Source organism: Urocampus carinirostris, chromosome 8, assembly GCF_059441175.1.
Source record: "Urocampus carinirostris isolate Australia breed hairy pipefish chromosome 8, RoL_Ucar_1.0, whole genome shotgun sequence".
Taxonomy (NCBI): Eukaryota; Metazoa; Chordata; class Actinopteri; order Syngnathiformes; family Syngnathidae; genus Urocampus; species Urocampus carinirostris.
In genome coordinates, this window is record NC_142356.1 from 38959155 (window position 1) to 38982225 (window position 23071).

Here is a 23071-nt window from a genome sequence, read left to right on the forward strand (position 1 = left end):
TGGTGGATTTTTTGATTTGCCTTTCTTTTTGCATGATGAGGGTATGTTTACGCTAATTTAATTTATGCGCAAGCCAAGAAGTTGCAGTCTTCCTCGGCGCATATATTCCACCGGTCTAAATCGTACCTTTTGTTCTGGAGCGCCGCTGGTGAAAAATTACATAAATTAGCCGCATCACTGAATAAGCCGCAGGGTTGAACGTTTGGGAAAAAAGTAGCGGCTTATAGTCCGGAATTTACGGTACTTGCTTAATCGTATTCACACAATTGAAGAATGCATCAAAATATTTGTTACTTGTCGTTTTATTGTTTATAGTATATGGCTTCACTCCAATGTAATTACAAACCTTCTATTCTAGACTTTAACATTGTGATCAAATGAAACACTGTCGTCCTCCATACCTGCTTCACATGTGCTATTTTTTTTGATAGCAGCCTACTACAAACAGATAAAAAGCTGAAAACATATTTCGGAAAGAAAGGAACATAACAAAATGTTACAAAAATATAATGGTTACAATGTACATAGGTTAAACAAGGATACACTATACTTCAATCATAAAATAAAGATACATAACTAAAACTACTTGTATTCTCAATTCAGGCTTGTGTGATTGTTTCAAGTACTGCAACATAAGGACACTTTAGTGTTGTTAACATGCTACAACTTTACACGTAATTATCACTTCTTTGACGTTCTTTTCGTTTTCTTGACCGCTATTGGAAGCCCCAGTTTACAGTGCCTAGCGAAGCTATTAAAAAGACACCCCCTCCCCAAGAACTTTTAGTTATATTGCCCCATTTCAGGCTTCAAACGTGAAATGTATAAAGTGAAAATAATTTGTAAGAATCAACATGAGAGACACAATCGTGAAGTGGAACCAAATTATTTCAAAATTTTAGATTATATGTACTACAAAAAACTAAAAAGTAGGTGTTAAAAATATAAAAATATTGCCCCCCTGTTCTCTCAGCTGAGTCAACTGACTCCAGAATTTCCCTTGTGACTTCTAAATGATCCAATGTCAACCCAAATGGCAAACAATGACAGAGTGCATCTGTGCTAAGTCTCAGTTCGAATGCATCTATTCTCTGGTGGGCGTATTAGTCTGTGAAAGCAGACACTAAGGAATACACCAGGCAGAATGTATAAAACAACTGCAAACCTATCAAGACCAGTCCGTCCCTCTAAATTTTCAGCCCAAATACAGAGAAAACTAATCAGAGAAGGAACCAAGAGATCACATTGGAAGACCTGAAACATGTACACACTGTTAACTCATAGCAGGCCAATATTTTTGCAGTTTTTTTAAAATCTGTTAGCACAATATAAAATGTTGAATAAATGTGGTTTATTTTCATGATTGTGTCTCATCTTGTTGGTTCTCAGAAAATATATTTTTTTAGTTTTTTTATTAATAAGTTTGAAATATGGCAATATGACAAAAAGTACTTGGGAGGGGGGCAATACTTTTGCAAAGCACCGTTAATCCTGAGGGGGATCAGCACCCTGTAATAAACACCACGCTTCCAAAACGATCTTAACTAATGGCTTAATGGCTTTATTTAAAAAAAAAAGTGAGACTTAAGGCACAGAGATGCTACACTTCTGTTAATGTGTGTAGCCGCATTTAGCGTTTTGGGTTAGCTTAGCGTAGAGGCTACATTATTCAAAGGTAACAAAATCCACATGTAACACCTTCTAATACACATTTTTGTGTAAACGATTACAGAAAACACACAAATACAAAGACATATCTCCCCTCCCACTTCTCCCAAATGTTATGCTAAGCTAACTAGCGGCAAGCTAGTAGAGTCACAGTTGACGTATTCCTAACTTGCTACTATATGTAGTGCTTTTACATCATTGGAATTAATTACTATGTTAAGGCAATTTGCTTGGTAAAAAGTATTTGACTTCCAAATAGTCTTTGCAATCAAATTTAATTGGGGATGGGAACATTGTCTAATAAAAGGATGGAAAAGTTAGGCTTATCATAAGTACTTTTCTTAAATTGCTATTTCTTTGAATAGTAGAGCAATAAGTATTCCTGCTGATTACTCCCAACATCAGATATTTGCCAACATTTTTGAAGATACATTTAGAATGTCCCAATTAAAAAAAATGCAATCCTGGCTTTTTCTCCTCCCATTTACTCGCTCTTTTTCCTTAGAACGAGATAAGTGATGGCTAAGAACAGTGTGAGGACAAAGGAGATCCAAGCCAAGATGTAGGAGTGCCCGTAGGATCCATCTTCTTCGGTGTGGAACTCGGCAGTGTAGATCGAGGCGGCTATCATTATACACAGACCTGCAGTCCAAAAGGAAAAAACACTATTTGTACCCATAACCGGTAGGTCTGGATGCCAACAATAAGAACATTGACCTTGATTAAAAAAAAAAGAAAAAACTCAAATCATGGTTAGTTGAGTGATTTGTTTGTTTACTTAGTCAAATATGTACTACATGTAATTGTTAGCATTTTTCAGGATGTGGTTCTACTTTCACTTGCCCAACACTGAATACCTGTAAATCTGCCCTGGAGGTAAGATTTGGCCCAAAAAATGCAGCCGGAACCAAGTCCACAGGTATCAAAACCCGAAGCAGGCCAATTAACTTGATTTGAATGTTTACAGCCCGTCTTTTGTAACAAACTCTAAATTGAAGAAGACTGTATAAACATTTTCATGCTTTATATTTCTGTGTCTGCAGAGGTTACCCTAACCGTCAATTTTCCATCATGGATTTTATTGAGAGTTGCCATGAAAATTTTAAGGCCGTCTGTCACTTTGACGGGTTGAAAAAAAACACAGCAGCAGTACATCCTTAAAGGTGCTGTCTGAAATTTGGATATTATCTACTCGCTGACGCCATATTTGGTTTAAGTCATCATTGCAAGCTCTTTTTGTCCATGTGCATTTCTTTGACTTTCTTAAACTCTTTCTTTTTCATATTTTTTTAAGTTTCCGTCGGCCAATTCTTACTTTTACCATTTTCATGCTAACAAAAACATGGGGGCGAGCATGAAATCACTCTCCATTCCCTTTCCCCTCTCGTCCCCCTATTACTGCTTCCTAAAGGGTTTCGTGTCCCTAACAGCATTGCTAAAAGTAAGATATTAGCAGATAGGTGCGGTGGAAAAAATATATAAAAGCTCTTTGAACTCAGTTGGGCATTGTTAATACTTATAAATACATCTCAGAAACTCGCACAGCACTTACAGAGAGGCAGATAAACTAAGCACAATGAGAGGTGGATAATACAGGTTTTTTTACAGTATTTTTTTATTTTATCTGTTTTGTTTTGTTTTAGGTTAAAGGGACAGTGTAAAATCTTTAGTGCCTTCTAGTGGTTCAAATATTTTTTCAGTTAAAAAAAAAGCCTGACCTATCACACTAATGTTATGTGTTTTTAAAAAATAAGTTGAGAATTTTGTATTTCCTTTACATAGTGGAATCTCTACCTAAGGTCGCCGCCATGTTTGTCTGGCAACTTGCTGCTATGCTGTGCTCTGTGGCCCTGATTTTTCTATGCATTAGACAATAAAGTGCCTTATAGTGGTCAAATATTTCACATTGGGGCTTTTAGTATCTTCATAGTTCAATCCGCACTTTGGTCTCCAGCATGTTTGTCTGCCGTCTTGTTGCTTGCTGTGGCACTGGTTTTTGTTCGGTTTAGACAACAATGCACTCTATAGGTCAAATATTACACACTGGGGCTTTAAGATCTTACCTCTCATTCGCACTTTTCTTGTAATTATGATAGACAGCTTTACAGATTCTGTGCCAGGGGGTCGGGAACTTATGGTTCGCGAGCTATAAATGGCTCATCTCTTGAGTATATCTGGCTCGGATACAAAACTTGAACTTTGTAAATGTTTTCCATGTCACGTCATCTTTGGCGTGAGTAGGGTCTATTTTAGTGCATGCAAAGCCGAAAGTAGCGCTTGAATAAATTTTGTTACAGTCTATATATAAGGCACTTTTTTAACTACAGTTTACAGTTAGGGTGTCACACCAACAGACCCTGTTTTGGTTGTAAATCGCTAAATAATCCTTTTAATGCATGCTGATTAAATAATCCATGTTCACTATTGAGACACTTTATGATGAAAACCCACAGAAACAAATTTAAACTCTCAAAAACAATAGCAAAAGCACACAGAACAATTCAATTGGGTAGGTGGTAGGAGTGGGCAGAGTTATGAACAGAGAGACAGTACTGTACTCTATTTTGTCTCGTGCCCGGTGGTGTCAGTGCTGAAGGTTAACACGCCGGTATCCTCGTTTGCAGAATTTTGTGACAATCTTACAAAAACTTTGCTCGCACATTGAAACAATTATTTATGACAAAAATACCGTTCAAAATGAGCCTCAATTATCTGAAGTAACTAATGGAGGGGAAGTTTAAAGGGGTATATTGAATGGGACACAGAATCTGGCTTTATTATTGTTTCATGGATTTGATCAAATCATTAAACGTCACACAGTGAAATAAAATGCGCTGAAGAATAAGCTTTTGTCTGTAGAGTGTGTTTAGCGGTTTCGTTTAATTTTGTTTTGAAATCTATGGAATGGTAAACCAAAAAAAAAATCTAAATATTTTGCTTTAATGGCTCTTTGAGTCATAAAGGTTTTCGGCCCCTGTTCTACGCCATCCCTTCTTTTGAATGGTTTCTTCCCTACTGTGACTTTTTCTTGTGTTCAAGGTGACAAAAACCATGGAGTGACACTAACTGCGGTTTAGAAATGTCCCTGCAGTGCACCCATCTTTCATTTGTACGGCACACCCTGTGATTCACTGCTCTACGGAACCAGAGGCCACAATATGAGGAAATGTGCTATTTGAATCAAAAATCGCAAGCATGCGTTCATAACACATCACAACACTTGACAAATGAGAACAAACAGTGTACTACTTTTACTGTACTGGTTTCAGTCCCTCGCCTGGTATGAGTCAGACTGTGAAATCTATTTTTATGAAATATGACGATAAGTTTGGAAAATATTTAGAGCACAGTCATGACCTATCAAGAGGATGCACATGACTCATTTCTGAGTGTCCGCTCTGTAGAGGAAAAGTGTAACACCCTAAGGCCATAGTGGCAGCAAAAATTTGAAATTTGTCAATATTGCTCACTTTGAAATCGCCATAAAAATATGTCTTTTTATATAGTTCAAAATTCTCCTACCCTATCATGAAAGGATAACCCTGTTTAGTGTGCCGCAAGAAATTGCCTAATTTTATCTTTGCAAAAAAGCCGTCATCGTTTAGTATTTTGTTTCAGACGAGTAACTGTAACATTAATCCAGATCAGTAGGTGGCAGCAGATTATATACTAATCATCTGCTCACAAGGTAGTACAGGGAAATAAATTAAATGCCCTATTTTGTTTAATGAAGCTAATAAAGATTGCACTGAAAACATAAATGAAATAAAATCGAAATATTGCACATATTTTTGCGGATTTTCTTTTTCTTCTAGTAAAAACTAGTATAAAAAATGCTCTGCCAGATCAGTTTTGCATATTTAAATCTGAAGTAAAAGAAATACAAAGTTCCAGACCTATGATTTTTTTTTTTAATAAAGATTATTATTGGTATGATAGGTCATGTATTTTTGCCTAGTATTCAAATAAATTTAATTATTTATTTTTTTACTGAAAGTGAGTTTTTTGTATCACTAGGAGGCACTAAATACTACCCACTGCCCCTTTAAGCTCGGGTCCCGAATCCAAGCCAGGCCATAATTTTGGCCCTGGCGGGTCCTAAAATGTCAACCATTAAGTTTTTGGTCGGCCCGGGCTTCGCAGTTTAAAAATGTAGTAAAATACATAATTTTGGTAAAATCATTCACCAAAGTAAATATGCTGTATTTCACCAGAGCCACAGTGACAACAATTAGGTAATGATCTTTAAAATAAGACCACACAAAACTGGTGCCAGGAATTCTTTTTTAAACATTTTCGAAAGTGTGCCTTGACATTTTTTATGTTAAAAAATGTGCCTTGGCTCAAAAAAGGTTGAAAAACACTGAAATAGGCCACTTTCCCTTCGATTCTCTTGCACACGGGTTGGCAAATATTTGGAATCTGGGCCGATTGGGTTCAAAAATGTGGCCTAGGGGCTGTAAAGTTGGCTGTTTTGAGATATGTGCATTTCTCAGAATTCAATACAATGAAATTAATCTGTTTTTATATTCCTAAATATAAAAACAATCTCTCTCACACACACACATATAGTCACGTTTCAAACATCAGTCTAATTTCATCTTTTATACGTTTCTCTATCTTACAGTATATCCTTTTATTGTGAAGTCGCCCTCATGTGTGTTTCTTTTCCTGTTTATGTGTCAAAGAAACCACACCTCCTGACCGGAGTCAGTTCTGTCGGAGAGATTTTGGTGAGATGGCTTCCCGGCAGTGCTGGCTCCCTCGCGAGGGAGATTTTAAAACTTAATGAGTGATTTCATCTGAGTAATTCTGCCAACAGAGAGTATATATAATATATAGCTCTTACAGGGGCCGACCCTGGATACCTATCCAACATTTTATTTCCTGAATACATATACATGAATAAAACTACGTGCTATATTGCTTTATGAATGGAATACTTTTATTCAATTGGTCTTGAAAAACTCACTATTAAAGAAAAAGTAATATATAAGGGCCCTGTTTTAAGCACTGAACTTGATATTTAGTTTTGTCGTATTACCTTTATTAAGTTGATTTTTGAAGTATTTCTGTAGCAGTATTATTGTTGTATTTTTGTCGTAATATTTCTGTAGTGGTATTCTTGTATTGTAGCATTACTGTCGCTGTATTTTTGTATTTTTTTTAATAAGTATTTTCTATTGCAGTATTTTTGTTGAATATCTGCAGATTTTTTTTCTTTTCAGAATTAAAGCAGAATAATATATTAAGTCCCTGTTTTTAACACTAAATTTGATATTTAGTCATTTTATCCCTGTGGTGAGGGGCCCTCTCCTTGTGAGAGGTAAGAGAAATCTCCCACCATGGTCCGCTGTGTGTCTGAAGAGGCGACTAAAGTGGAGGGAGCGAGGGGACTGGGGATCCTCTCCTCTCTATCTCTCCTCCCTAAGAGACAGCAAGGCAAAGAAAGGAGGGCGGGAGACCGAAAGGTCTCGCAAACCCTAGTTATAGGGTCACTAAATGTGAGAGGATGTGGAAGTAAAGCGACTGAGTGGAAGAAAGAGGAGATCGGAAGGATGATGACTAAAAGGAAGGTTGATGTGTTAGCCTTGAGTGAAACAAAGATGAAAGGAAAGGGTGAATTACAGCTTGGAGGTATGTATGGTAGAAGGTCTGGAGTTACGGGTGGACATGCTAGAGAAGGAGTGGCTGTGCTTGTGAGTGAGAAAGCAAAGAAAAAACTGGTGGAGTGGAAAGAGATATCTTCCAGATTGATGTGGGTGAGGTTGAAGTGGGGTGTAGAAGTATGGATGCTTATAAGTGCATATGGACCTGGTTCAGAGAGAAGCGCTGAGGAGAGAGAAGAGTTCTGGAAGAACTTGTCCGAATGCGTGGCAAGTGCGAAAGAAGGGTGGAAAGTGGTAATACTAGGTGACTTGAATGCTAGAGTGGGTGATGAAACAGTTGAAAACTTGATTGGTAGATATGGAGTACCAGGAAGAAATGAGAGTGGGAAGAAATTGATTGAGTTATGTGTGGAAAATGAGTTGGTGATTGGAAAAACATTGTTTAAAAAGAGGGACGTGAATAAGTATACCTTTGTCAGAGTGGATAGTGGCAAGATGGTGGACAGAGCACTGATGGATTATGTAGTGGTTAAGAAAGGATGTTAAGTAGATTGTTGGATGTGCATGTGTACTGAGGTGAAATGAGTGGTATGTCTGATCATTTTTATGTGGAAGGAAAACTGAAAATAGATGGATCGTGGAGGGCCAATTATAAGAAGAATGTGAGGGAAGAGGTGAAAATGTCAGAGTTGAATAAGGCAGAAAAGGAAAGAGAGTTTAAAGAGAGGATAAGGGAAGAGTATGAACGGATTAGTAGAAGAGAAATGGAGAGTGTGGAAATTGAATGGAAGTAGTTTAACGAGGCAGTGTTGAGGAGTGCAAAAGAAGTGTGTGGAATGAGAAAAGTTGGTCGAGGTATTAGGAAAGAAAGTGAATGGTGGAATGATGAGGTATTAGAGGCTGTGACAGAAAAGAGACGTGCCTTTGAGGAGTGGCTGCAAGATAAGAGTGGCGATGCGTATGAAAGATATAAAGTGAAGAAAAGGTTGGTAAAAGCGGCAGTGGAAGCAGCGAAAAGGAAAGCAAATGATGAATGGTGACGGAAGATAGGAGTGAACTTTGAGGAAAGGAGAAAAGTGTTCTGGAAAGAAGTGAAAAGAGTAAGAAACAGTGAGTCTTGAAAGGAAGAGAAAGTGAAAGATAAGGATGGTAGATTGCTGGTTAGCGGTAGTGCAGTCAGGACGAGATGGGCAGAGTATTTTGAGGAGTTGCTAAATGTAGAGGATGGGAGAGAAGTGAGAGTCGAGGCGATCGATGGTATGGAGAGAATTCCCGTGTTGGTGATTTAAATGTGAAGCTTGTGGAAACATGGGAGGTGCAAGAGGCAGTGCAAGAAATGAAAGGGGGGAAGGCACCTGGGTTGGATGGTTGTACTGCTGAATGCCTGAAAAAAGGTGTCACAGCTATGATTGACTGGTTAGTACGCTTGTTGAATGAATGCTTTTTAAGTGGCATGGTTCCTGTGGATTGGTGTAGTGCATGTGTGGTGCCATTGTATAAGGGTAAAGGTGATAAGCATGAATGTAGCAATTCGAGAGGTATCAGTTTGTTGTGGAAGAGCAGAGTGGTTTCAGGAAAGGAAGAGGATGTATAGATCCGGTGTTTGCAGTACGACAGGTGTGTGAGAAATATTTTGCAAAAGGTAAGGATGTTTATTTGGATTTCATGGACTTGGAAAAGGACAAAGTTGATAGAGAGGCGTTGAGGCAAGTGATGGTGATGTATGGAGTGGGTGGAAAGTTGTTGGAAGCATTGAAGAGTTTTTATATGAACAGCAGAGCATGTGTAAGAGTAGGGAGTGAGACAAGTGAGTGGTTCCCTGTGTTGACTGGTGTGAGACAGGGGTGTGTGATGTCACCATGGCTGTTTAATGTGTACATGGATGGTGTGGTGAGAGAGGTGAATGCAAGAGTATTTGGCAGAGGTGTAGAGATGATGGACAACAGTGGAACAGTGTGGCAGGTAAGTCAGTTGTTGTTTGCAGATGACACAGCGCTTGTGGCTAATTCTGAGGAAACATTGAGAAGGTTGGTAACGGAGTTTGGTAGAGTTTGTGATAGGCGTAAGTTATGTGTCAATGTTGGGAAGAGTGAGGTGTTGAAGTGTTCACGTGATGGAGTGGGCATGACGTTAGAAATCAGGTTGCATGAAGAGGTGCTGTAAGAAGTTGAAAGCTTTAGGAACTTGGGTTGTGATGTGGCTGCAGTTGGTGGAATGGAGTGTGAGGTATTGCACAGAGTGAATCAAGGAAGCAAGGTTTTGGGTGCTCTGAGGAGAGTGAGGAACAAGAGAATGAGTATGGATGTTAAGAGGGGACTGTATGAGAGTGTGATTGTGCCAACTGTGTTGTATGGTGCAGAGACTTGGAGCCTGAACGCAGATTTAAGAAGGAAATTGAATGTTTTTGAGATGAAGTGTTTGAGAACTGTTAGGGGTGACAAGATTGGATAGATTGAGAAATGAAATTGTGAGAGAAAGAAATGGAGTAGTCGTGGAACTGAGCAAGCGTGTTGATAAGAGAGTACTCGGTTGGTTTGGACACATGGAGAGGATGGATGAGGACCGAATGTCGAAGAGGATCTACAGAGCTGAACTCAATGGAAGGAGACCACGAGGAAGCCTGCGATTGACGTGGATGAATGGTGTTATGAGTGCACTGCAGGAAAGAGGTCTAAATATAATGGAAGCTAGAGCTCTTTTTAGTGATAGAAAGGAGTGGAGAGGTGTTGTGAAAGGATAGTGGGATGGGCTGGACACCCGTATGATGCGGCAGGGGTAAACCAGTGAAAGCTGTCGGGCCCTGCTGTTGAACAGAAGAGTGTATTGTGTCACCCTGACCCGAGTGACATGGCCGCTTTCTGGTGTCCCGTTTCATCTGGAGGGATGAAAGCATGACCAACTTGGGTGCCGAGGTGCCTAACTTGTTTGGGTGTTTGGGCAATTGGGTTGGCCATGGTCCCAAAATTTTTGTGTGTTTTTTTTGCTATTTTTTTCCCTTTTATTTTCTTTGTTATTGTATGTGTTGTCTTGCTGTCGGTCACCCCTCTTGAGGGATATGACCAAGGTTGATAGATAGTAATTTTGTAGTATTACTCTCATATTTTGTAGTATTTCCGTTGGGATATTTCTGTAGTATGTTTGTAGTCATTCTGTTTTAATATTTCTGTAATAGTATTTGTATATTTTAATAGTACTGTCGTGGTATTTTTGTAGTATTTATGTAGTAATTTCGAAGCATTTCCATAGTAATATGTTTGTAAAATTTCTGTAGTATTTTTGTAATATTTCCTAGGTATTTTTGTAATATTATTTAGTTGTGTTTCTGTTGTAATATTTCTGTAGTAGTAGTTTTGTGTTATAGTAATATTGTAGTCCAATTTTTAGAGTATTTTTTTCTTTTCAGAATGAACACAAAATAATATTAGGTCCAATACTATACAGTACAATACAGTATTTCCTTGCCATTTTGGCGTCACTTTACATACAGCAGTGCAGCAATACCTCATTTTTTGCGAATAACGAGTACCAGGAAACCACGATATATGAAAAAAAAACCACGATGTAGTGCACCTATTTACTCCTTTTTAACATGTGCAGCGCCGGCCCCAATGCCCCACTAGACTACCTGTGATGAAGGCTTACAAGCGCCGTTCATTTTCGGTGGAAAAACAGAAAAAGAGTCACCACGCATGACACAAATTTGTCCTTTTGGCCCCCGCTCTTAAGCATTAGTCGATAATGGATCGTGGCCAAAACTGTGCAGTCCATTTTAGGCTGGCTACAATGGCACACTTCGACCGTGTGGACAGCAAATAAACGCGCTCTGTCGGCGCCTGCTCTCAGCATTGGTTAACAGGGAATAATGGATCGTGGCCACAACCATGCATCCATGCATTTCAATTTACGCAGGCCAGAACTTCACACCTCCAGATAAAGTGCCTTTGCCAGTCCCTGCTTGCAACAATATGGGGTTGGGGATATCGGACCGCCTCAAGTGCAGTTCATTTTGGTGGAAATAACTGCAAAAAAAGAACCTCCAGGCCCGACACAAATGCACTCTGGTGGCCATGCTCACAGCATTATGAAATTCGGAATAAACAATCACAGCTGCACGAGTGCAGTTCTTTTGTTGATTGATATAACGGCAAAAAGGTTGCCTAGCCTGACAAAAGTGTACTCTTGTCGGTCCCCCGCTTGCAGTTATATGTAATCGGGGAAAGCGGCATCTCTCTTTGCTAGTTGTTTCTTACACCTGCACTAGCATTGTGTTATGCGTCATATTGTTAAACACATGCTACAGTGTATATTGTAACTTTTCCTACTTTACGGAAAATAACCAGTTATGGACCAGAACAACCTGCGAGTATCAAGGGAACCCAGTTTTAAAAGATAGTAATTTTTGTTTTTAGGTTTAATATAGATATAAAATATGCATCTGCAAAATAATACCCACCAATTTAGACCAATTTACCACCTATTCTGGCATACAGACGCAAGTGGCAAGCGTCGAGTTGTGACAAACCCTGGCGCCCGACGTCAAGACGGTGGGGACTTTAAAGCCTCGCCCCGCGTCAAAAGATCAGGGAAGGTATTGCGTACCCTACGGCTGAAGTCTGTTTTTTAAGGGCGGCCGGACCACGCTTTTCCCTGACATTGCCGTGGCCATGCCAGGAATAAGGGTAGGATTGAGGCGGCCGTGAGCAAGACTGCGCGGGGGCCGGGGACCAGCATGGACTGCTTAGGCGACTTGCAAGTCACTGCCGCCGGGAGGACAGCACTGAGTACGGGTTAAATTTAGGTCTTGTAGACAAAATTTAAGACTTATTCTATGCCTCAATTGGCAGTTCTAAAATTAAGACTTATACAATTTTTTCAAACCCTGGGGGAACCTTGATACCGTACTTTTCTTGCTAAAAACAAGTAGCATCCTGTACCCCAGACTCTTCTTGTATGATCAAAACTAGAAGTGACCTCTTTTTCGCGACAAAAACTGGCTGTTGGCTTTTCTAAGACGAAAATTGGCCCGATTCTGTGTGATAAGCTAGTGTCGCTGCCTTCTTGACTGAAAACTAGTGTTGTCTTCTGCGCAGACACCAAACGTCGTCTTCTATGCAGAAAGCTAGCTTCTTTTGTCGATTACTGGTGTTGTAACCGATAGCTAGCATTCTCTTCTTCTATGCTAGAAATTAGCTTTGTAATTTTTGCGCAAAACTAGTGTTGTCTTCTTGTTTGTAGTATATGGTTTCACTAGACTGACAATTTTTGTCATTGTTGTCCTTTGAAAGGAATGCAAGCGTAGTTTGCATCTATGGAGTGAATTAGGGTGCGGAAAAATCGCTTTTCTGTTTAAAGGCATTAATCCGTGTTATGCGTAAAATTTTGTGCTCAGCTGGCGTTTTTTAAATACTATGTGAAGCATGACATTCCATTAGTCTTGTGAAGTTTAACCCAACTATTTCTTATGACTAGAGAACACACACAACTTTTGTCTTAATTGTGTCACGCAGAACAAATGAAGATGATTAAATCCCGCCTCGGGCTGCCTGCACAGTCTTTGGATTAATCGATCCCACCCTGTTTTTATGGATTTGTAATGCTCATCCCCATCCTCGGTGGGGATGTACAGCTCATGTGTTTTAACGCATTCTCGTACGTCATCAGAAAGGATAAAAGAAACGGGTGTTTCCCATAGAATTTGTGAGAACCCGGTGGGTGGACCATCTAGGGGTTTAGGGGCATGCCGCCCAAGGGCAATATTTTGTACAATTTAAATTCAAACGCATCAATCTGGTGCATTTTTAGATCAAAATCAAGAATCCAGATCTTACTTGCTGAACAAGTCATGCGCCTTAATGGTATAACGTTTAGTTTAGTAGCAATTTAAGATTTTTTTTTTAATTATAATTATTATTATCTTTTATGAGTGTGTGTTTTGGTATTACAGTGGCTTGTATGTTTGGAGTGTTGCTTCTTTTATTAATATTGAGCATATTGTATAATTGCATAATTGTATAGTTGAAAATATTGAATATTCAAAGTTTTTATCATCTTGTTTTCTTTGCAATGGGGAAAAAACAAAGCTATGTACGATTTCCCATTATGTTGGAAGATTTTGTCTATCAAAAGATAAATTAAAGAAAAAAATCTATGATCTAAGCTCTATGATAAACGTGTGCACTTGTAAACTATCGAACGCTAAATACGCCGATTATAAAAGACAATGACGGAATCACGATTACAGTCGAAAGGAGCAAAGCAAAATCAATCTATTAAAAAAAAAAAAAAAATTCTCCTCGTACAAAAATTGTTGTGTGGCGTACACCATTTGAAATGATCAAAGAAGGTAAACAAATATGGGGAAAACGTTGACAGGTATGTTATTGTAACGTGCAACTTATCAGTGATGGGAATTCTGTCTCTTTCAGCTCGGCTCACTACTAAAAGCTAGCTCTTATTTGCTTTGACCGATACATTCACAATAATAATGTAAGATTATGCATGGAACTAATGAATAAAAATTTATTCTACAATGATATTACACTAACTTTCCTATTTTTCACCGACAATGTACTTTTAATTAATTCAAACTTTAAACTTTTTATACTTAGCAACTTAAAAGTTAAGCAACACTGAAATCCCTGAAAAACAAACTAAACAACAAAATAAAAATTAAAATTATTACCTTTTCAGTGCTACAAAAAACTAATAAATAAAATGACTAGTTACTATTTAACTTTTAAGCAATGTGGACTGAAACAACACCGAACCTCTAAAAACATGCAAAATATAAATTAAATTGTGTCCTGTATAACATAAAGAAAAATATAATTAGTCACTACTGAATGTTGGCATTTAGGAACACCGAGTGCCTAACTTTGAGGAACAGATTCAGGTTCTTCTGTGAATGATAGACGATGTTCTCTGTTTTGGAGCCATTAAAAGAAATAAAATTGAGATAATTTTCCTGCTTTGACTCATTTTTTAAATTCCTTTCCTTTTTTTGCACTCTCTCTCTTCTTTTTCCTTCCTACACTTGCGCTGCTGCCTCTGTCCGAACCCTTCCCCATGAGACCCTGGAGGCACCAATTAAACCCTGGCCCACCATACTTTTTCAATTGTATGGGAAACACTTGGGGTCTTTTTTTTTTTAATAAATACTCACAAGCAAGCAACGTAAGAACCCCGGTGAAGGTGAATCGTTGGCCTTTGGGCAAAGTGAAGAGTTGAGCCACGAAGACGAACAAGGCAAGGATAGCAAAGATGCAAGCCAGCACTGAAGTCGCCTGCACCGCCTGAAGGTACTCTGCGTTGTCAACACATAAACACAGAGCAAAGGAACGTGAAAATCCAGAAAGTTACAATTTACACAAGCGCTTATTAAACATCAATGCATTTGCAAAGAGTTGTAATTTTGCCGACAGGATGGCTGGATGTTTGCTGACTCGTATTTGACTCCACACCTGGAAGGTGAAAACTGCGTGCTTTTTTGTATACCTTCTGGGTAGTCTTTCAGGTTGGTGTAATGCCAGGCAGACTTGATCAGCTCCCATCTTCCCCACAAGTCGGTTGACAGCACTTCAGTAGTCCACCAGGCCTACACAGACAATGTACAAGTACGTGGCTTGTTATTTGTTGCTGTGAAATACATTTATTACATTCTAACTTGGTTTGCTTTTCTCATCACCGTAGCAGGGCAAAGCCAGTCCAAGAGTGATAACCAGTGACGTGCAGTAAAGGGAGGCATGTGATGCTAAATCTATTCCACTCTGGTCATCCTGTATGGGGGATTACCACTTGTGAGACCCCCTTCTCAAACTTTCTTTTCTCCTCACGCTGAGATTTTGACTTTTTCCTTGCCCGCATGTTGGTGTAAGATCAGGCAATGGTGTCATTGTAATCCTGTGCAGTCCTTTAAGACATTTTCGTGATTAAGGGCTATGTAAATAAATATGACTTGACTCATCATTGAAATATGACATTCAAGTTATATTAAATGGTTATATTTATTTGGTGTTCAAAGTCTCTTTCATTCAACTACAATTTTTTGAACTTTTTCAAAATCACTGAATTTTCACATCGTGGATATCATTATATTTAAGGAGGCTTTAGCTCAGGAGGTGGAGCAAACGTTTTATGACCAAAGAGGTTGCAGGTTCAATTCTCAGCACCTCCGGGTTAGATGTTGAAGTGTCTTTGGGCTAATGCCCCCAATATGCAGGTAGGCGCCATGCTTTTATTCAAAAGGAGCAGTGCTTGGATTTCATTTATAAGTTAGGGAAAGACGATAAATGTTTTGTTTCCAATGCTACAGTTATTATGGTGGGTGATTTCTTGCTCTGCCAAACAAATCCTAAATAAGATGTACTGTAGGTTCAATTATTTGTAAATCTGACTGTACGTCACTAGACACAAACCTCACTGCACGCCATTGGTGTGAACATTTTTTGACATACAGTACTTCAATAAATGTAATGTATCTATCATATAGGGGCCACTTATTTGAAATGTATGCTAAAAATAATCCACAAATCAATAAGCAAATACTCTATAAAGGACAATAATTGCATGAATAGTTATATTACAATTATATTGAGGCACTCTATCAAGCAGTTCACGTCAAAACTCTGACCCACCAGAAAATTGAAGACTTTTTAGCTCCTTTTTATAATAGATATGATTTTCTAACAACAAATTTCCATATTCAGTTAAACATTTTTAAACAAAGATTAAACTAAAAAGGATACATTTTTAAATCAACCTCAATAATCGTTTTATGATCAAATCTCTCATCCCTGAATCATAATTTCATTGTATGTTTCCAAAAAGACCTCCAACCCTCCAGCTAACGCACACTTTTTATGCTACTAAATTACTAGACTAACCCATAAAAATGTTTCTACCATGTGGCCCCTGAGCTAAAGAGTTTAAATGTTTTATTGGGTCTGCAATTTTATGTGTCATAATGCTCCCTAATATTGTATTACTATAACTGTGACGAGGCGGTACTGCGGATGAGTGGTTAGCACGTACGCGGCACAGTTCTGAGGTAATGGGATCAAATCCAGTGGGCAACCTTCCTGTGCAAAGTTTGCATGTTCTCCCCATGCTTGCACGGGTTTCCTCCGAGCGCACCGGCTTCCTCCCACATTCCAAAAACATGCATGTCAGGTTAATTGGCCGGTCCAAATTGTCCCCTAGGTGTGAATGAGCAAGTAAGTTGTCTGTCCCTGTGTGCCCTGCGACTGGCTGGCAACCAGTTCAGGGTGTCCCCCTGCCCCCCAGAGTAGCACCCCCGCAACCCTACTGAGGATAAACGGTACGGATAATGGATGGATGGTTTGATGGATATAACTGTGACTACGTTACTGATAATTCAAGATGGTGTTGGTGGGAAAATCTTTTTCGGATGTTAGCAATGACAATAATTAAAATTAAATACAATATACTTACATTATCAATGGTAGCAACCAGTAAAAGGATAATGGCAGTGAGATGCACAACAACGATTCCAGCCAGCATCAACATCGTGACTCTCTAAGAAAAGAAACACATGTAACAATGATGAGAACATTGGTTCCAACCTATTTTGTACTATGAACTTTGTGGCCCCAGCCCAATAATAACATTAGAGAAATAACAACAATGTTAATAAGGCTAAAACCACTGTGTCATCACAAGAGCACTAGGGATCTAGACGATATAGTAAACAGCATTAGATTGGATTTCATGATCACACTATTTTTACTCACTTTACCAGAAAGTCTTCTTTCTAAAAATGTAATGCCGTATCCTGTCATCTACAACCCTAGTTGTCAGGATAGGCGCTCTCACCACTGTGATCAATGTTTGATACCTATTACATCCAATGTTGAGCACATGTGGTCAACATTGGATGTAATTGGATGCCAATTTCTGATTGATCAATCATTGCTCAAATATGGTAATAAACTACCGCAGGGGTCGGGAACCTATGGCTCGCGAGCCAGATATGTCTCTTTTCATGGGTATATATGGCTCGGAGATAAAGTACTGCCCTAAAAATATTCATCTGTAGTGTATAATTCTGAAAAGTGCAAAGTTGAATTTTGTGGGTGCACAACAAGAGCCAAACTGATGACTCAATAGTTCAGCTTAGTATATAAAGGGCACAAGTGCAACCACAGATTAGAGTCACAGTGTCGCACCAGCAGACCCCGTATTGGGTAAATGTCATTAAGGAATATTTCATATGGAAGCTCATGAAAGAAAGTATGTTTACTTTTGAGACACTTTAGAAGAAAAACTCACAGAACCAAATGTAAACACCCAAAAACACCAGGCAACCATACAGAGCAATTCGATTGGGTAAGTGGTGGCACTCATAGCACAATCTTGTCTCTCACACACGTGCCCACAGCGCTGTCGGGAAATATATCTGAAGTTTTTTCCTTTGCATTTTTTTTTACATTTCTACATAAAGAACTCTGCTTGCACCTTGTTTTAAACCCATTACTTAATAAAAATGATGGTCAAAAATAACCTCAACACTTAACTGCCTGTGAGAGACACATTTTTTAATTGGTATATTTACAATATATGGAAAAGAGGCATGATTATTATTTCATAAATGTTATCAAATCATCTAACGCAGGGGTCGGGAACCTATGGCTCACGAGCCATATATGGCTCTTTCTATGAATATCTATGGCTCAGAGACAGATTTGATTGCATGCAAAATATCTCCATCTTGTTCAAAACTTGAGTTGTTCATCCTATTCAGGTACACGCAAATCCAAACCAAAGCTAAGTACTCAACGTTACTTCGCAGTATATATAGGGCACGTTTTTCACTACAATTTACAGTCAAGGTGTCACACAAAAAAGGGGGGAAAAAACTCGTTTTGGCTGTACAACGCTAAAGAATCCTTTATATAAAAGTTCACTATATAATCTGTGTTCAGTGTTCAGATACCTTATGACGAATCCACAGAACACACTGTAAATACGCCAAAACACCGGAAGAGAACTTAGTCTTTTGATTGGGTGAGTGGGAGGGATGGGTGGAGCCATGCAAAAAGCGCAAGCACTCCCTCCCATCTCTCGCCCTACGCCATCTGCGCCAAAAGTGAGCTCATCAGGCTCCCTATTTGCAGAATGTTGTGACTTTTTTACACAATAACTGCTTGCATCTGGTTTTGAAACCAATATGTATGAAAAAAAAGGGTCAAAAGGAGTTTAACCGATCTTGAGTAATTGCAAGAAAGAGACAAGTTTAAAGTGGTATGTTTGTTGATTTTGGGACAGGGGCTCTGGCATTATTCTCTTTTCATATTTTTTATCAAATCATCAAAAATAAATGTGCTGAAGACTAAGCTTTTGTCTGGGGTGCGGGTTTAGCAATTTTGTAAATTTGTCTCATAATATATGGTGTGGCTCTTTCCCAAAATAAAATTATTATTTTTTGCTTTTATGGCTCTTTGAGTCAAAAAGGTTCCCGACCCCTGATCTAACGTCACGCAGTGAAATAAGTTGTGATGAAAAAATAGCTTTTGTCTGGAGAGTGGGTTTGGCGGTTTAGCTGAATTTGGTCTTAAAATATATGATATGGTTCTCTCTTTAAAAAATGGCTATTATGGCTCTTTGGGTCAAAAACGTTCAAACCCCTGTCGTCTCGTGTACGTACAATGCACACCCAAACTTTGATTCCTTGAGTGCGCAGAGAATAAAGTGTCTTGAACTGTATACGTTATAGGCAAAAAATAAGCCAACTTTATTTTATATTCCTGTGCAGCCTGGTACTAATCGACCCAGTTCCCGGTACCGGTCTATGGCCCGGTGGTTGCAGGATGCCAAGTTAGAAAAACTTCGTTGAACATGCGCACTTGTGCAGGAGGATGCATTAACTGTATTTAAGTCGACCCCCACCCCTCTTTCAGAAACCCCCTCACAGCTGTCCCAGATAAAACACCGCGAATGGGAGCTGACAGACAGAGGGGGACCCCCACTCCCCGAAAAAAAAGCCCCGTAGACAGATGTGCCTCCCTCCCCCACGCCACAAACCCTCCCCTCCCCCCATCGCGCTGATGTGTAACCTTTTCACACATTGAATTGTTGTGCATCGCGGAATAAATCCACAAAGAGTATTTGGAGGCGATGGAATTCCGGCATCCAAGTTATTTCCGTCGCTTGAGAAAGGCGCGCTTGTAGCGGTCCCCATTTTACACACGCGGGCCTCTTGACTGAATACGCTTTAAAAAAAGAGCGCGAGAACACTGTGTTAAATCATCATCCGACTTATTATTGTTACTTTTTTGCTTCAAAGTTTGAGTGTATATCGAGAAATTGAAGTGTGTCCGTTCGACAGTAAAGGATTTCCAGTGCGCGCCTTTTGCGCACGCAACTTTGAAAGTTTGGGCTACGTCGTAAATCTTACCCCCTCCGTTTTTAAAGTCGCTTCACAAGCAGCTAAAACGCCTGTTACGTGAAATTAAACAACGAGAACGATCGAGGATAGGAAACGCAATCGAGGATGGTGAAAAATCTTACCTGAAATTGCTCGAACGCGCGGTCCCGGGAGTTATTTGGAAAATGTGAACGGCAGAAGAAGACCCACCCAGCTCTGACTTGGACGCACACACATCGGCCTGTTTTCCCTCTCTTCCCCTTGTGCAAGCCCCACCCAGAAAGTTTCGCATTTTTTTCCTCCTCTTCAATGAAATGCCTGCGCTCACCAAAAAGCTGCTTTGCATGCAGTCCACAAAGCAGAAAACAATCATGCGGACGTTTCCTTTACCCCTCCATTTTGAACGAGTTTCTCAAAATAATTCTTTTAATCGGTAGTCGATATCACTTATTTTAAATCAATATACTTTTCTCCATGTGCATGATTTACCACACGAAATGCACTCCATATCAGGGGTGGGCAAACTATGACCCGCGGGCTACATAAAGTCCATCCATCCATTATCACAGGGATAGGGAACCTATGGCTCGGGAGCCATATATGGCTCTTTTCATGAGTACGTATGGCTCCGAAATAAAATGTAACTATTGCACATCTCTCTGTAGCGAAGTCAAAGTCAAGTGATTTCATCCCGATTTTGGTCCATATAAAGCCGAAGCAACTTAATGCAAAAGTTCGATAAGAAACCATTTAAACTGATAAATAAATACGTTGGCAAACGACTATGATTGGGTGAGCAGTACAGGTGGGCGTATCCCTGCACACAGCTCAAGGCACTTCCTTCTCTTTTTCTCGCTCAGTGCAGTCTACACCGAAAGTGAACGTGACGATATGCTTATCGTTTGCAGTAATCCATCCATCCATTATATGCACCGCTTATCCTCAGTAGGGTCGCGGGGGTGCTGGAGCCCATCCCATCCATCGGGCAGTGGGTAGGGGACACCCCGAACTGGTTGCCAGCCAGTCGCAGGGCACACGGGGACAGACAATTCGCTCGCTCATTCACACCTAGGGACAATTTGGACCGGCCAATTAACCTGACAAGCATGTTTTTGGAATGTGAGAGGAAACCGGAGTCCCCAGAGGAAACCCACATAAGCACGTGGAGAACATGCAAACTCCACACAGGAAGGTTGGTAGCTGGATTTGAACCCATGACCTCAGAACTGTGCCGCACACGCGCTAACCACTCATCCGCCGTGCTGCGTTTGCAGTAATTTGTGAAACTTTGCATGCACATTGTTTTGAAACCGTTTCATTTCATGGAAAAAAAGTGCCTCAACACTCTTAACTGAAGGTGGAAGACAAATTGTAAATGGCATATTTACATTGATTTGGGACACAGGATTTGGCATTATTATTATTTCATACATTTGATTAAATCATCAAATGACACACAGTGAAATAACATGTGCTGAAGAATTAGCTTTTGTCTAGAGAGCGTGTTTGGCAGTTTTTTCAATTTTGTCTGAAAATATATGATGTGGCTCTCTCAATTTCTTTTTAAAACATTTTTTGCCTTTATGGCTCTTCGGGTCAAAAAGGTTCCTGACCCCTGCATTATCAGAACCACTTATCCTCACTAGGGTTGCAGGGGTGCTGGAGCCCATCCCTGCCATTATTGGGCACTGGGCAGTGGACACCCTCAACTGGTGGCCAGGGCACACTGAGACAAACAAGTCACTCGCCTATTCACACCTCGGGACAAGTTCGACTGGACAAATAACCTGAAATGCATGTTTTTTGAATATGGGAGGAAATTGGAGTGCCCAAAGAAAACCCACGCAAGCATAGGGAGAACATGCTTGGGTAGGCTGTATGCTGGATTTGAACCCATGACCTCAGAACTGTACAGCCGACGTGTTACCCACTCACCTGCCGTGCCGCCCGTGGCTACATGAAGTATTGATGAGAATTCCGTCCCTTTTGAGAGAACCCGCTCTTTCGGCTTGCCACACTAAAACAGCCAGTGTTAAGTTTTGGAGTAGCAGATGATGGACCCATGTGGGGGAGGCAGGAACTAGAAACAGGGGTTCTTAAAGAGAAGATTGTCTGTAATAACTAAAACCGTAAGCACACTTATTTTTCCGTTCTTCTGCCTTTTATTTAACCCAATGTGGCCCACCGCTCAAAAAGTGTGCCAAACCCTGCTCTATACACATAATTGCATTAACTAGAATTTTGAATGAATGAATGGAATCTAAAATGCCAAAAGGGATGCAAAACGCAGCATTGTACTATTAGAAACATTATCCGCTATTGTAGTAATCCCAGCATACAGCAAAAATATGTGCCTTCAGGCCACGGAAAGTAATACTGTAATGTGCTGTTGCCAAAAACCACGATTCCTGTTGTACTGCTTCACACATTGTTTGGCAGGAAAAGTTTAAGTTGAATGAATGATGTTTTTTTTTTTCAAAATTCAGTGTAATGATATGATTCTAAAATCACAAGTGACGTGGTGAGGTCCATGTTTGATGCGACCCAGTCAGATTTCCAAATAAATCAACCTAGGTGGTATTCATCATTTGATTGGCAGAGCAATAAAGCAATATAAAAATGCATCACACGACAAAAAAACTGTTTCTTTATTTACCTTAACTTATAATATTTATCCATGCAAGAAAGAAAAAACCCGATGGCTTGACTTGCTGTTAGCTGGATAATACTGTCATTAATTGTATTAATTTGTGTGAAACATAATTCTTTTTTGTAATCAATTATCCATAGTTCATTAAGAACTTAAAATTTGACGATAAAACTAACAGAAAAGCAGGAATAAAACATGTATTACACATTTATTACACACTAATAATAAATATGTACTATAACGGCACCCAAATAAACAGTCAGTCAAACTCACATAAAAGCTGAATAAAAACCTACATTTATATATCTTTAATTTAATATTTTCATGATGACAGGTGATGCACAGCCTCACCTGCCTCCCTGGGTGTACGTCATTGAAATTCACAATACTTTAATTAACTAATTCACATTTTTGTAATCCTTGAGTTGATTTGTGAAGAAGAACCTGTACTCTTACTCTGCTACATTAGCCTACATAGAAGCCATTACTTAAATCCCCTCCACATAAATACGTGTCTAAATGTCTTTGCTAATGCGCATTAATTTTGTAAGCGACCTCGTTTCATTTTCTTAGATTTCACCATTGACCCAAAAACACCTGTTGTGAACAGGGCTAGGAAGACTTTTTTACTGTACTGTATGCGCAGTTTGTATAGCTGTAGCCTCACACACACAAACACACACACACACTATATATATATATATATATATATATATATATATATATATATATATATATATATATATATATATATATATATAT

The 23071-nt window shown here is 39.4% G+C and overlaps 1 protein-coding gene across 1 annotated transcript; it reads right to left on the bottom strand.

The window, feature by feature from the left end:
* Positions 1 to 284: 284 nt before the first annotated feature.
* emp1a (epithelial membrane protein 1a) lies at positions 285 to 19905 on the bottom strand. The gene is made up of 5 exons (XM_088342646.1): positions 19803 to 19905; positions 16728 to 16811; positions 14772 to 14871; positions 14440 to 14580; positions 285 to 2310 (listed from the first exon to the last, which is right to left on the bottom strand). Exons 2-5 carry the CDS (start codon positions 16800 to 16802, stop codon positions 2153 to 2155), a joined length of 474 nt encoding a protein of 157 aa, XP_088198772.1. The 5' UTR covers positions 16803 to 16811; positions 19803 to 19905; the 3' UTR covers positions 285 to 2152.
* Between the last annotated feature and the right edge of the window lie 3166 nt (positions 19906 to 23071).

Bases quoted from the DNA above. Each gene is read 5' to 3' on its own strand.
- emp1a (XM_088342646.1), bottom strand. From the start codon at position 16,802: ATGTTGATGCTGGCTGGAATCGTTGTTGTGCATCTCACTGCCATTATC. The intron at 14,872-16,727 runs GTAAGTATATTG...TTGTCTGTGTAG, and splicing joins TGGTTGCTACCATTGATAAT to GCCTGGTGGACTACTGAAGT. The intron at 2,311-14,439 runs GTGAGTATTTAT...TTTGGACTGCAG, and splicing joins GGTTCTTACGTTGCTTGCTT to GTCTGTGTATAATGATAGCC.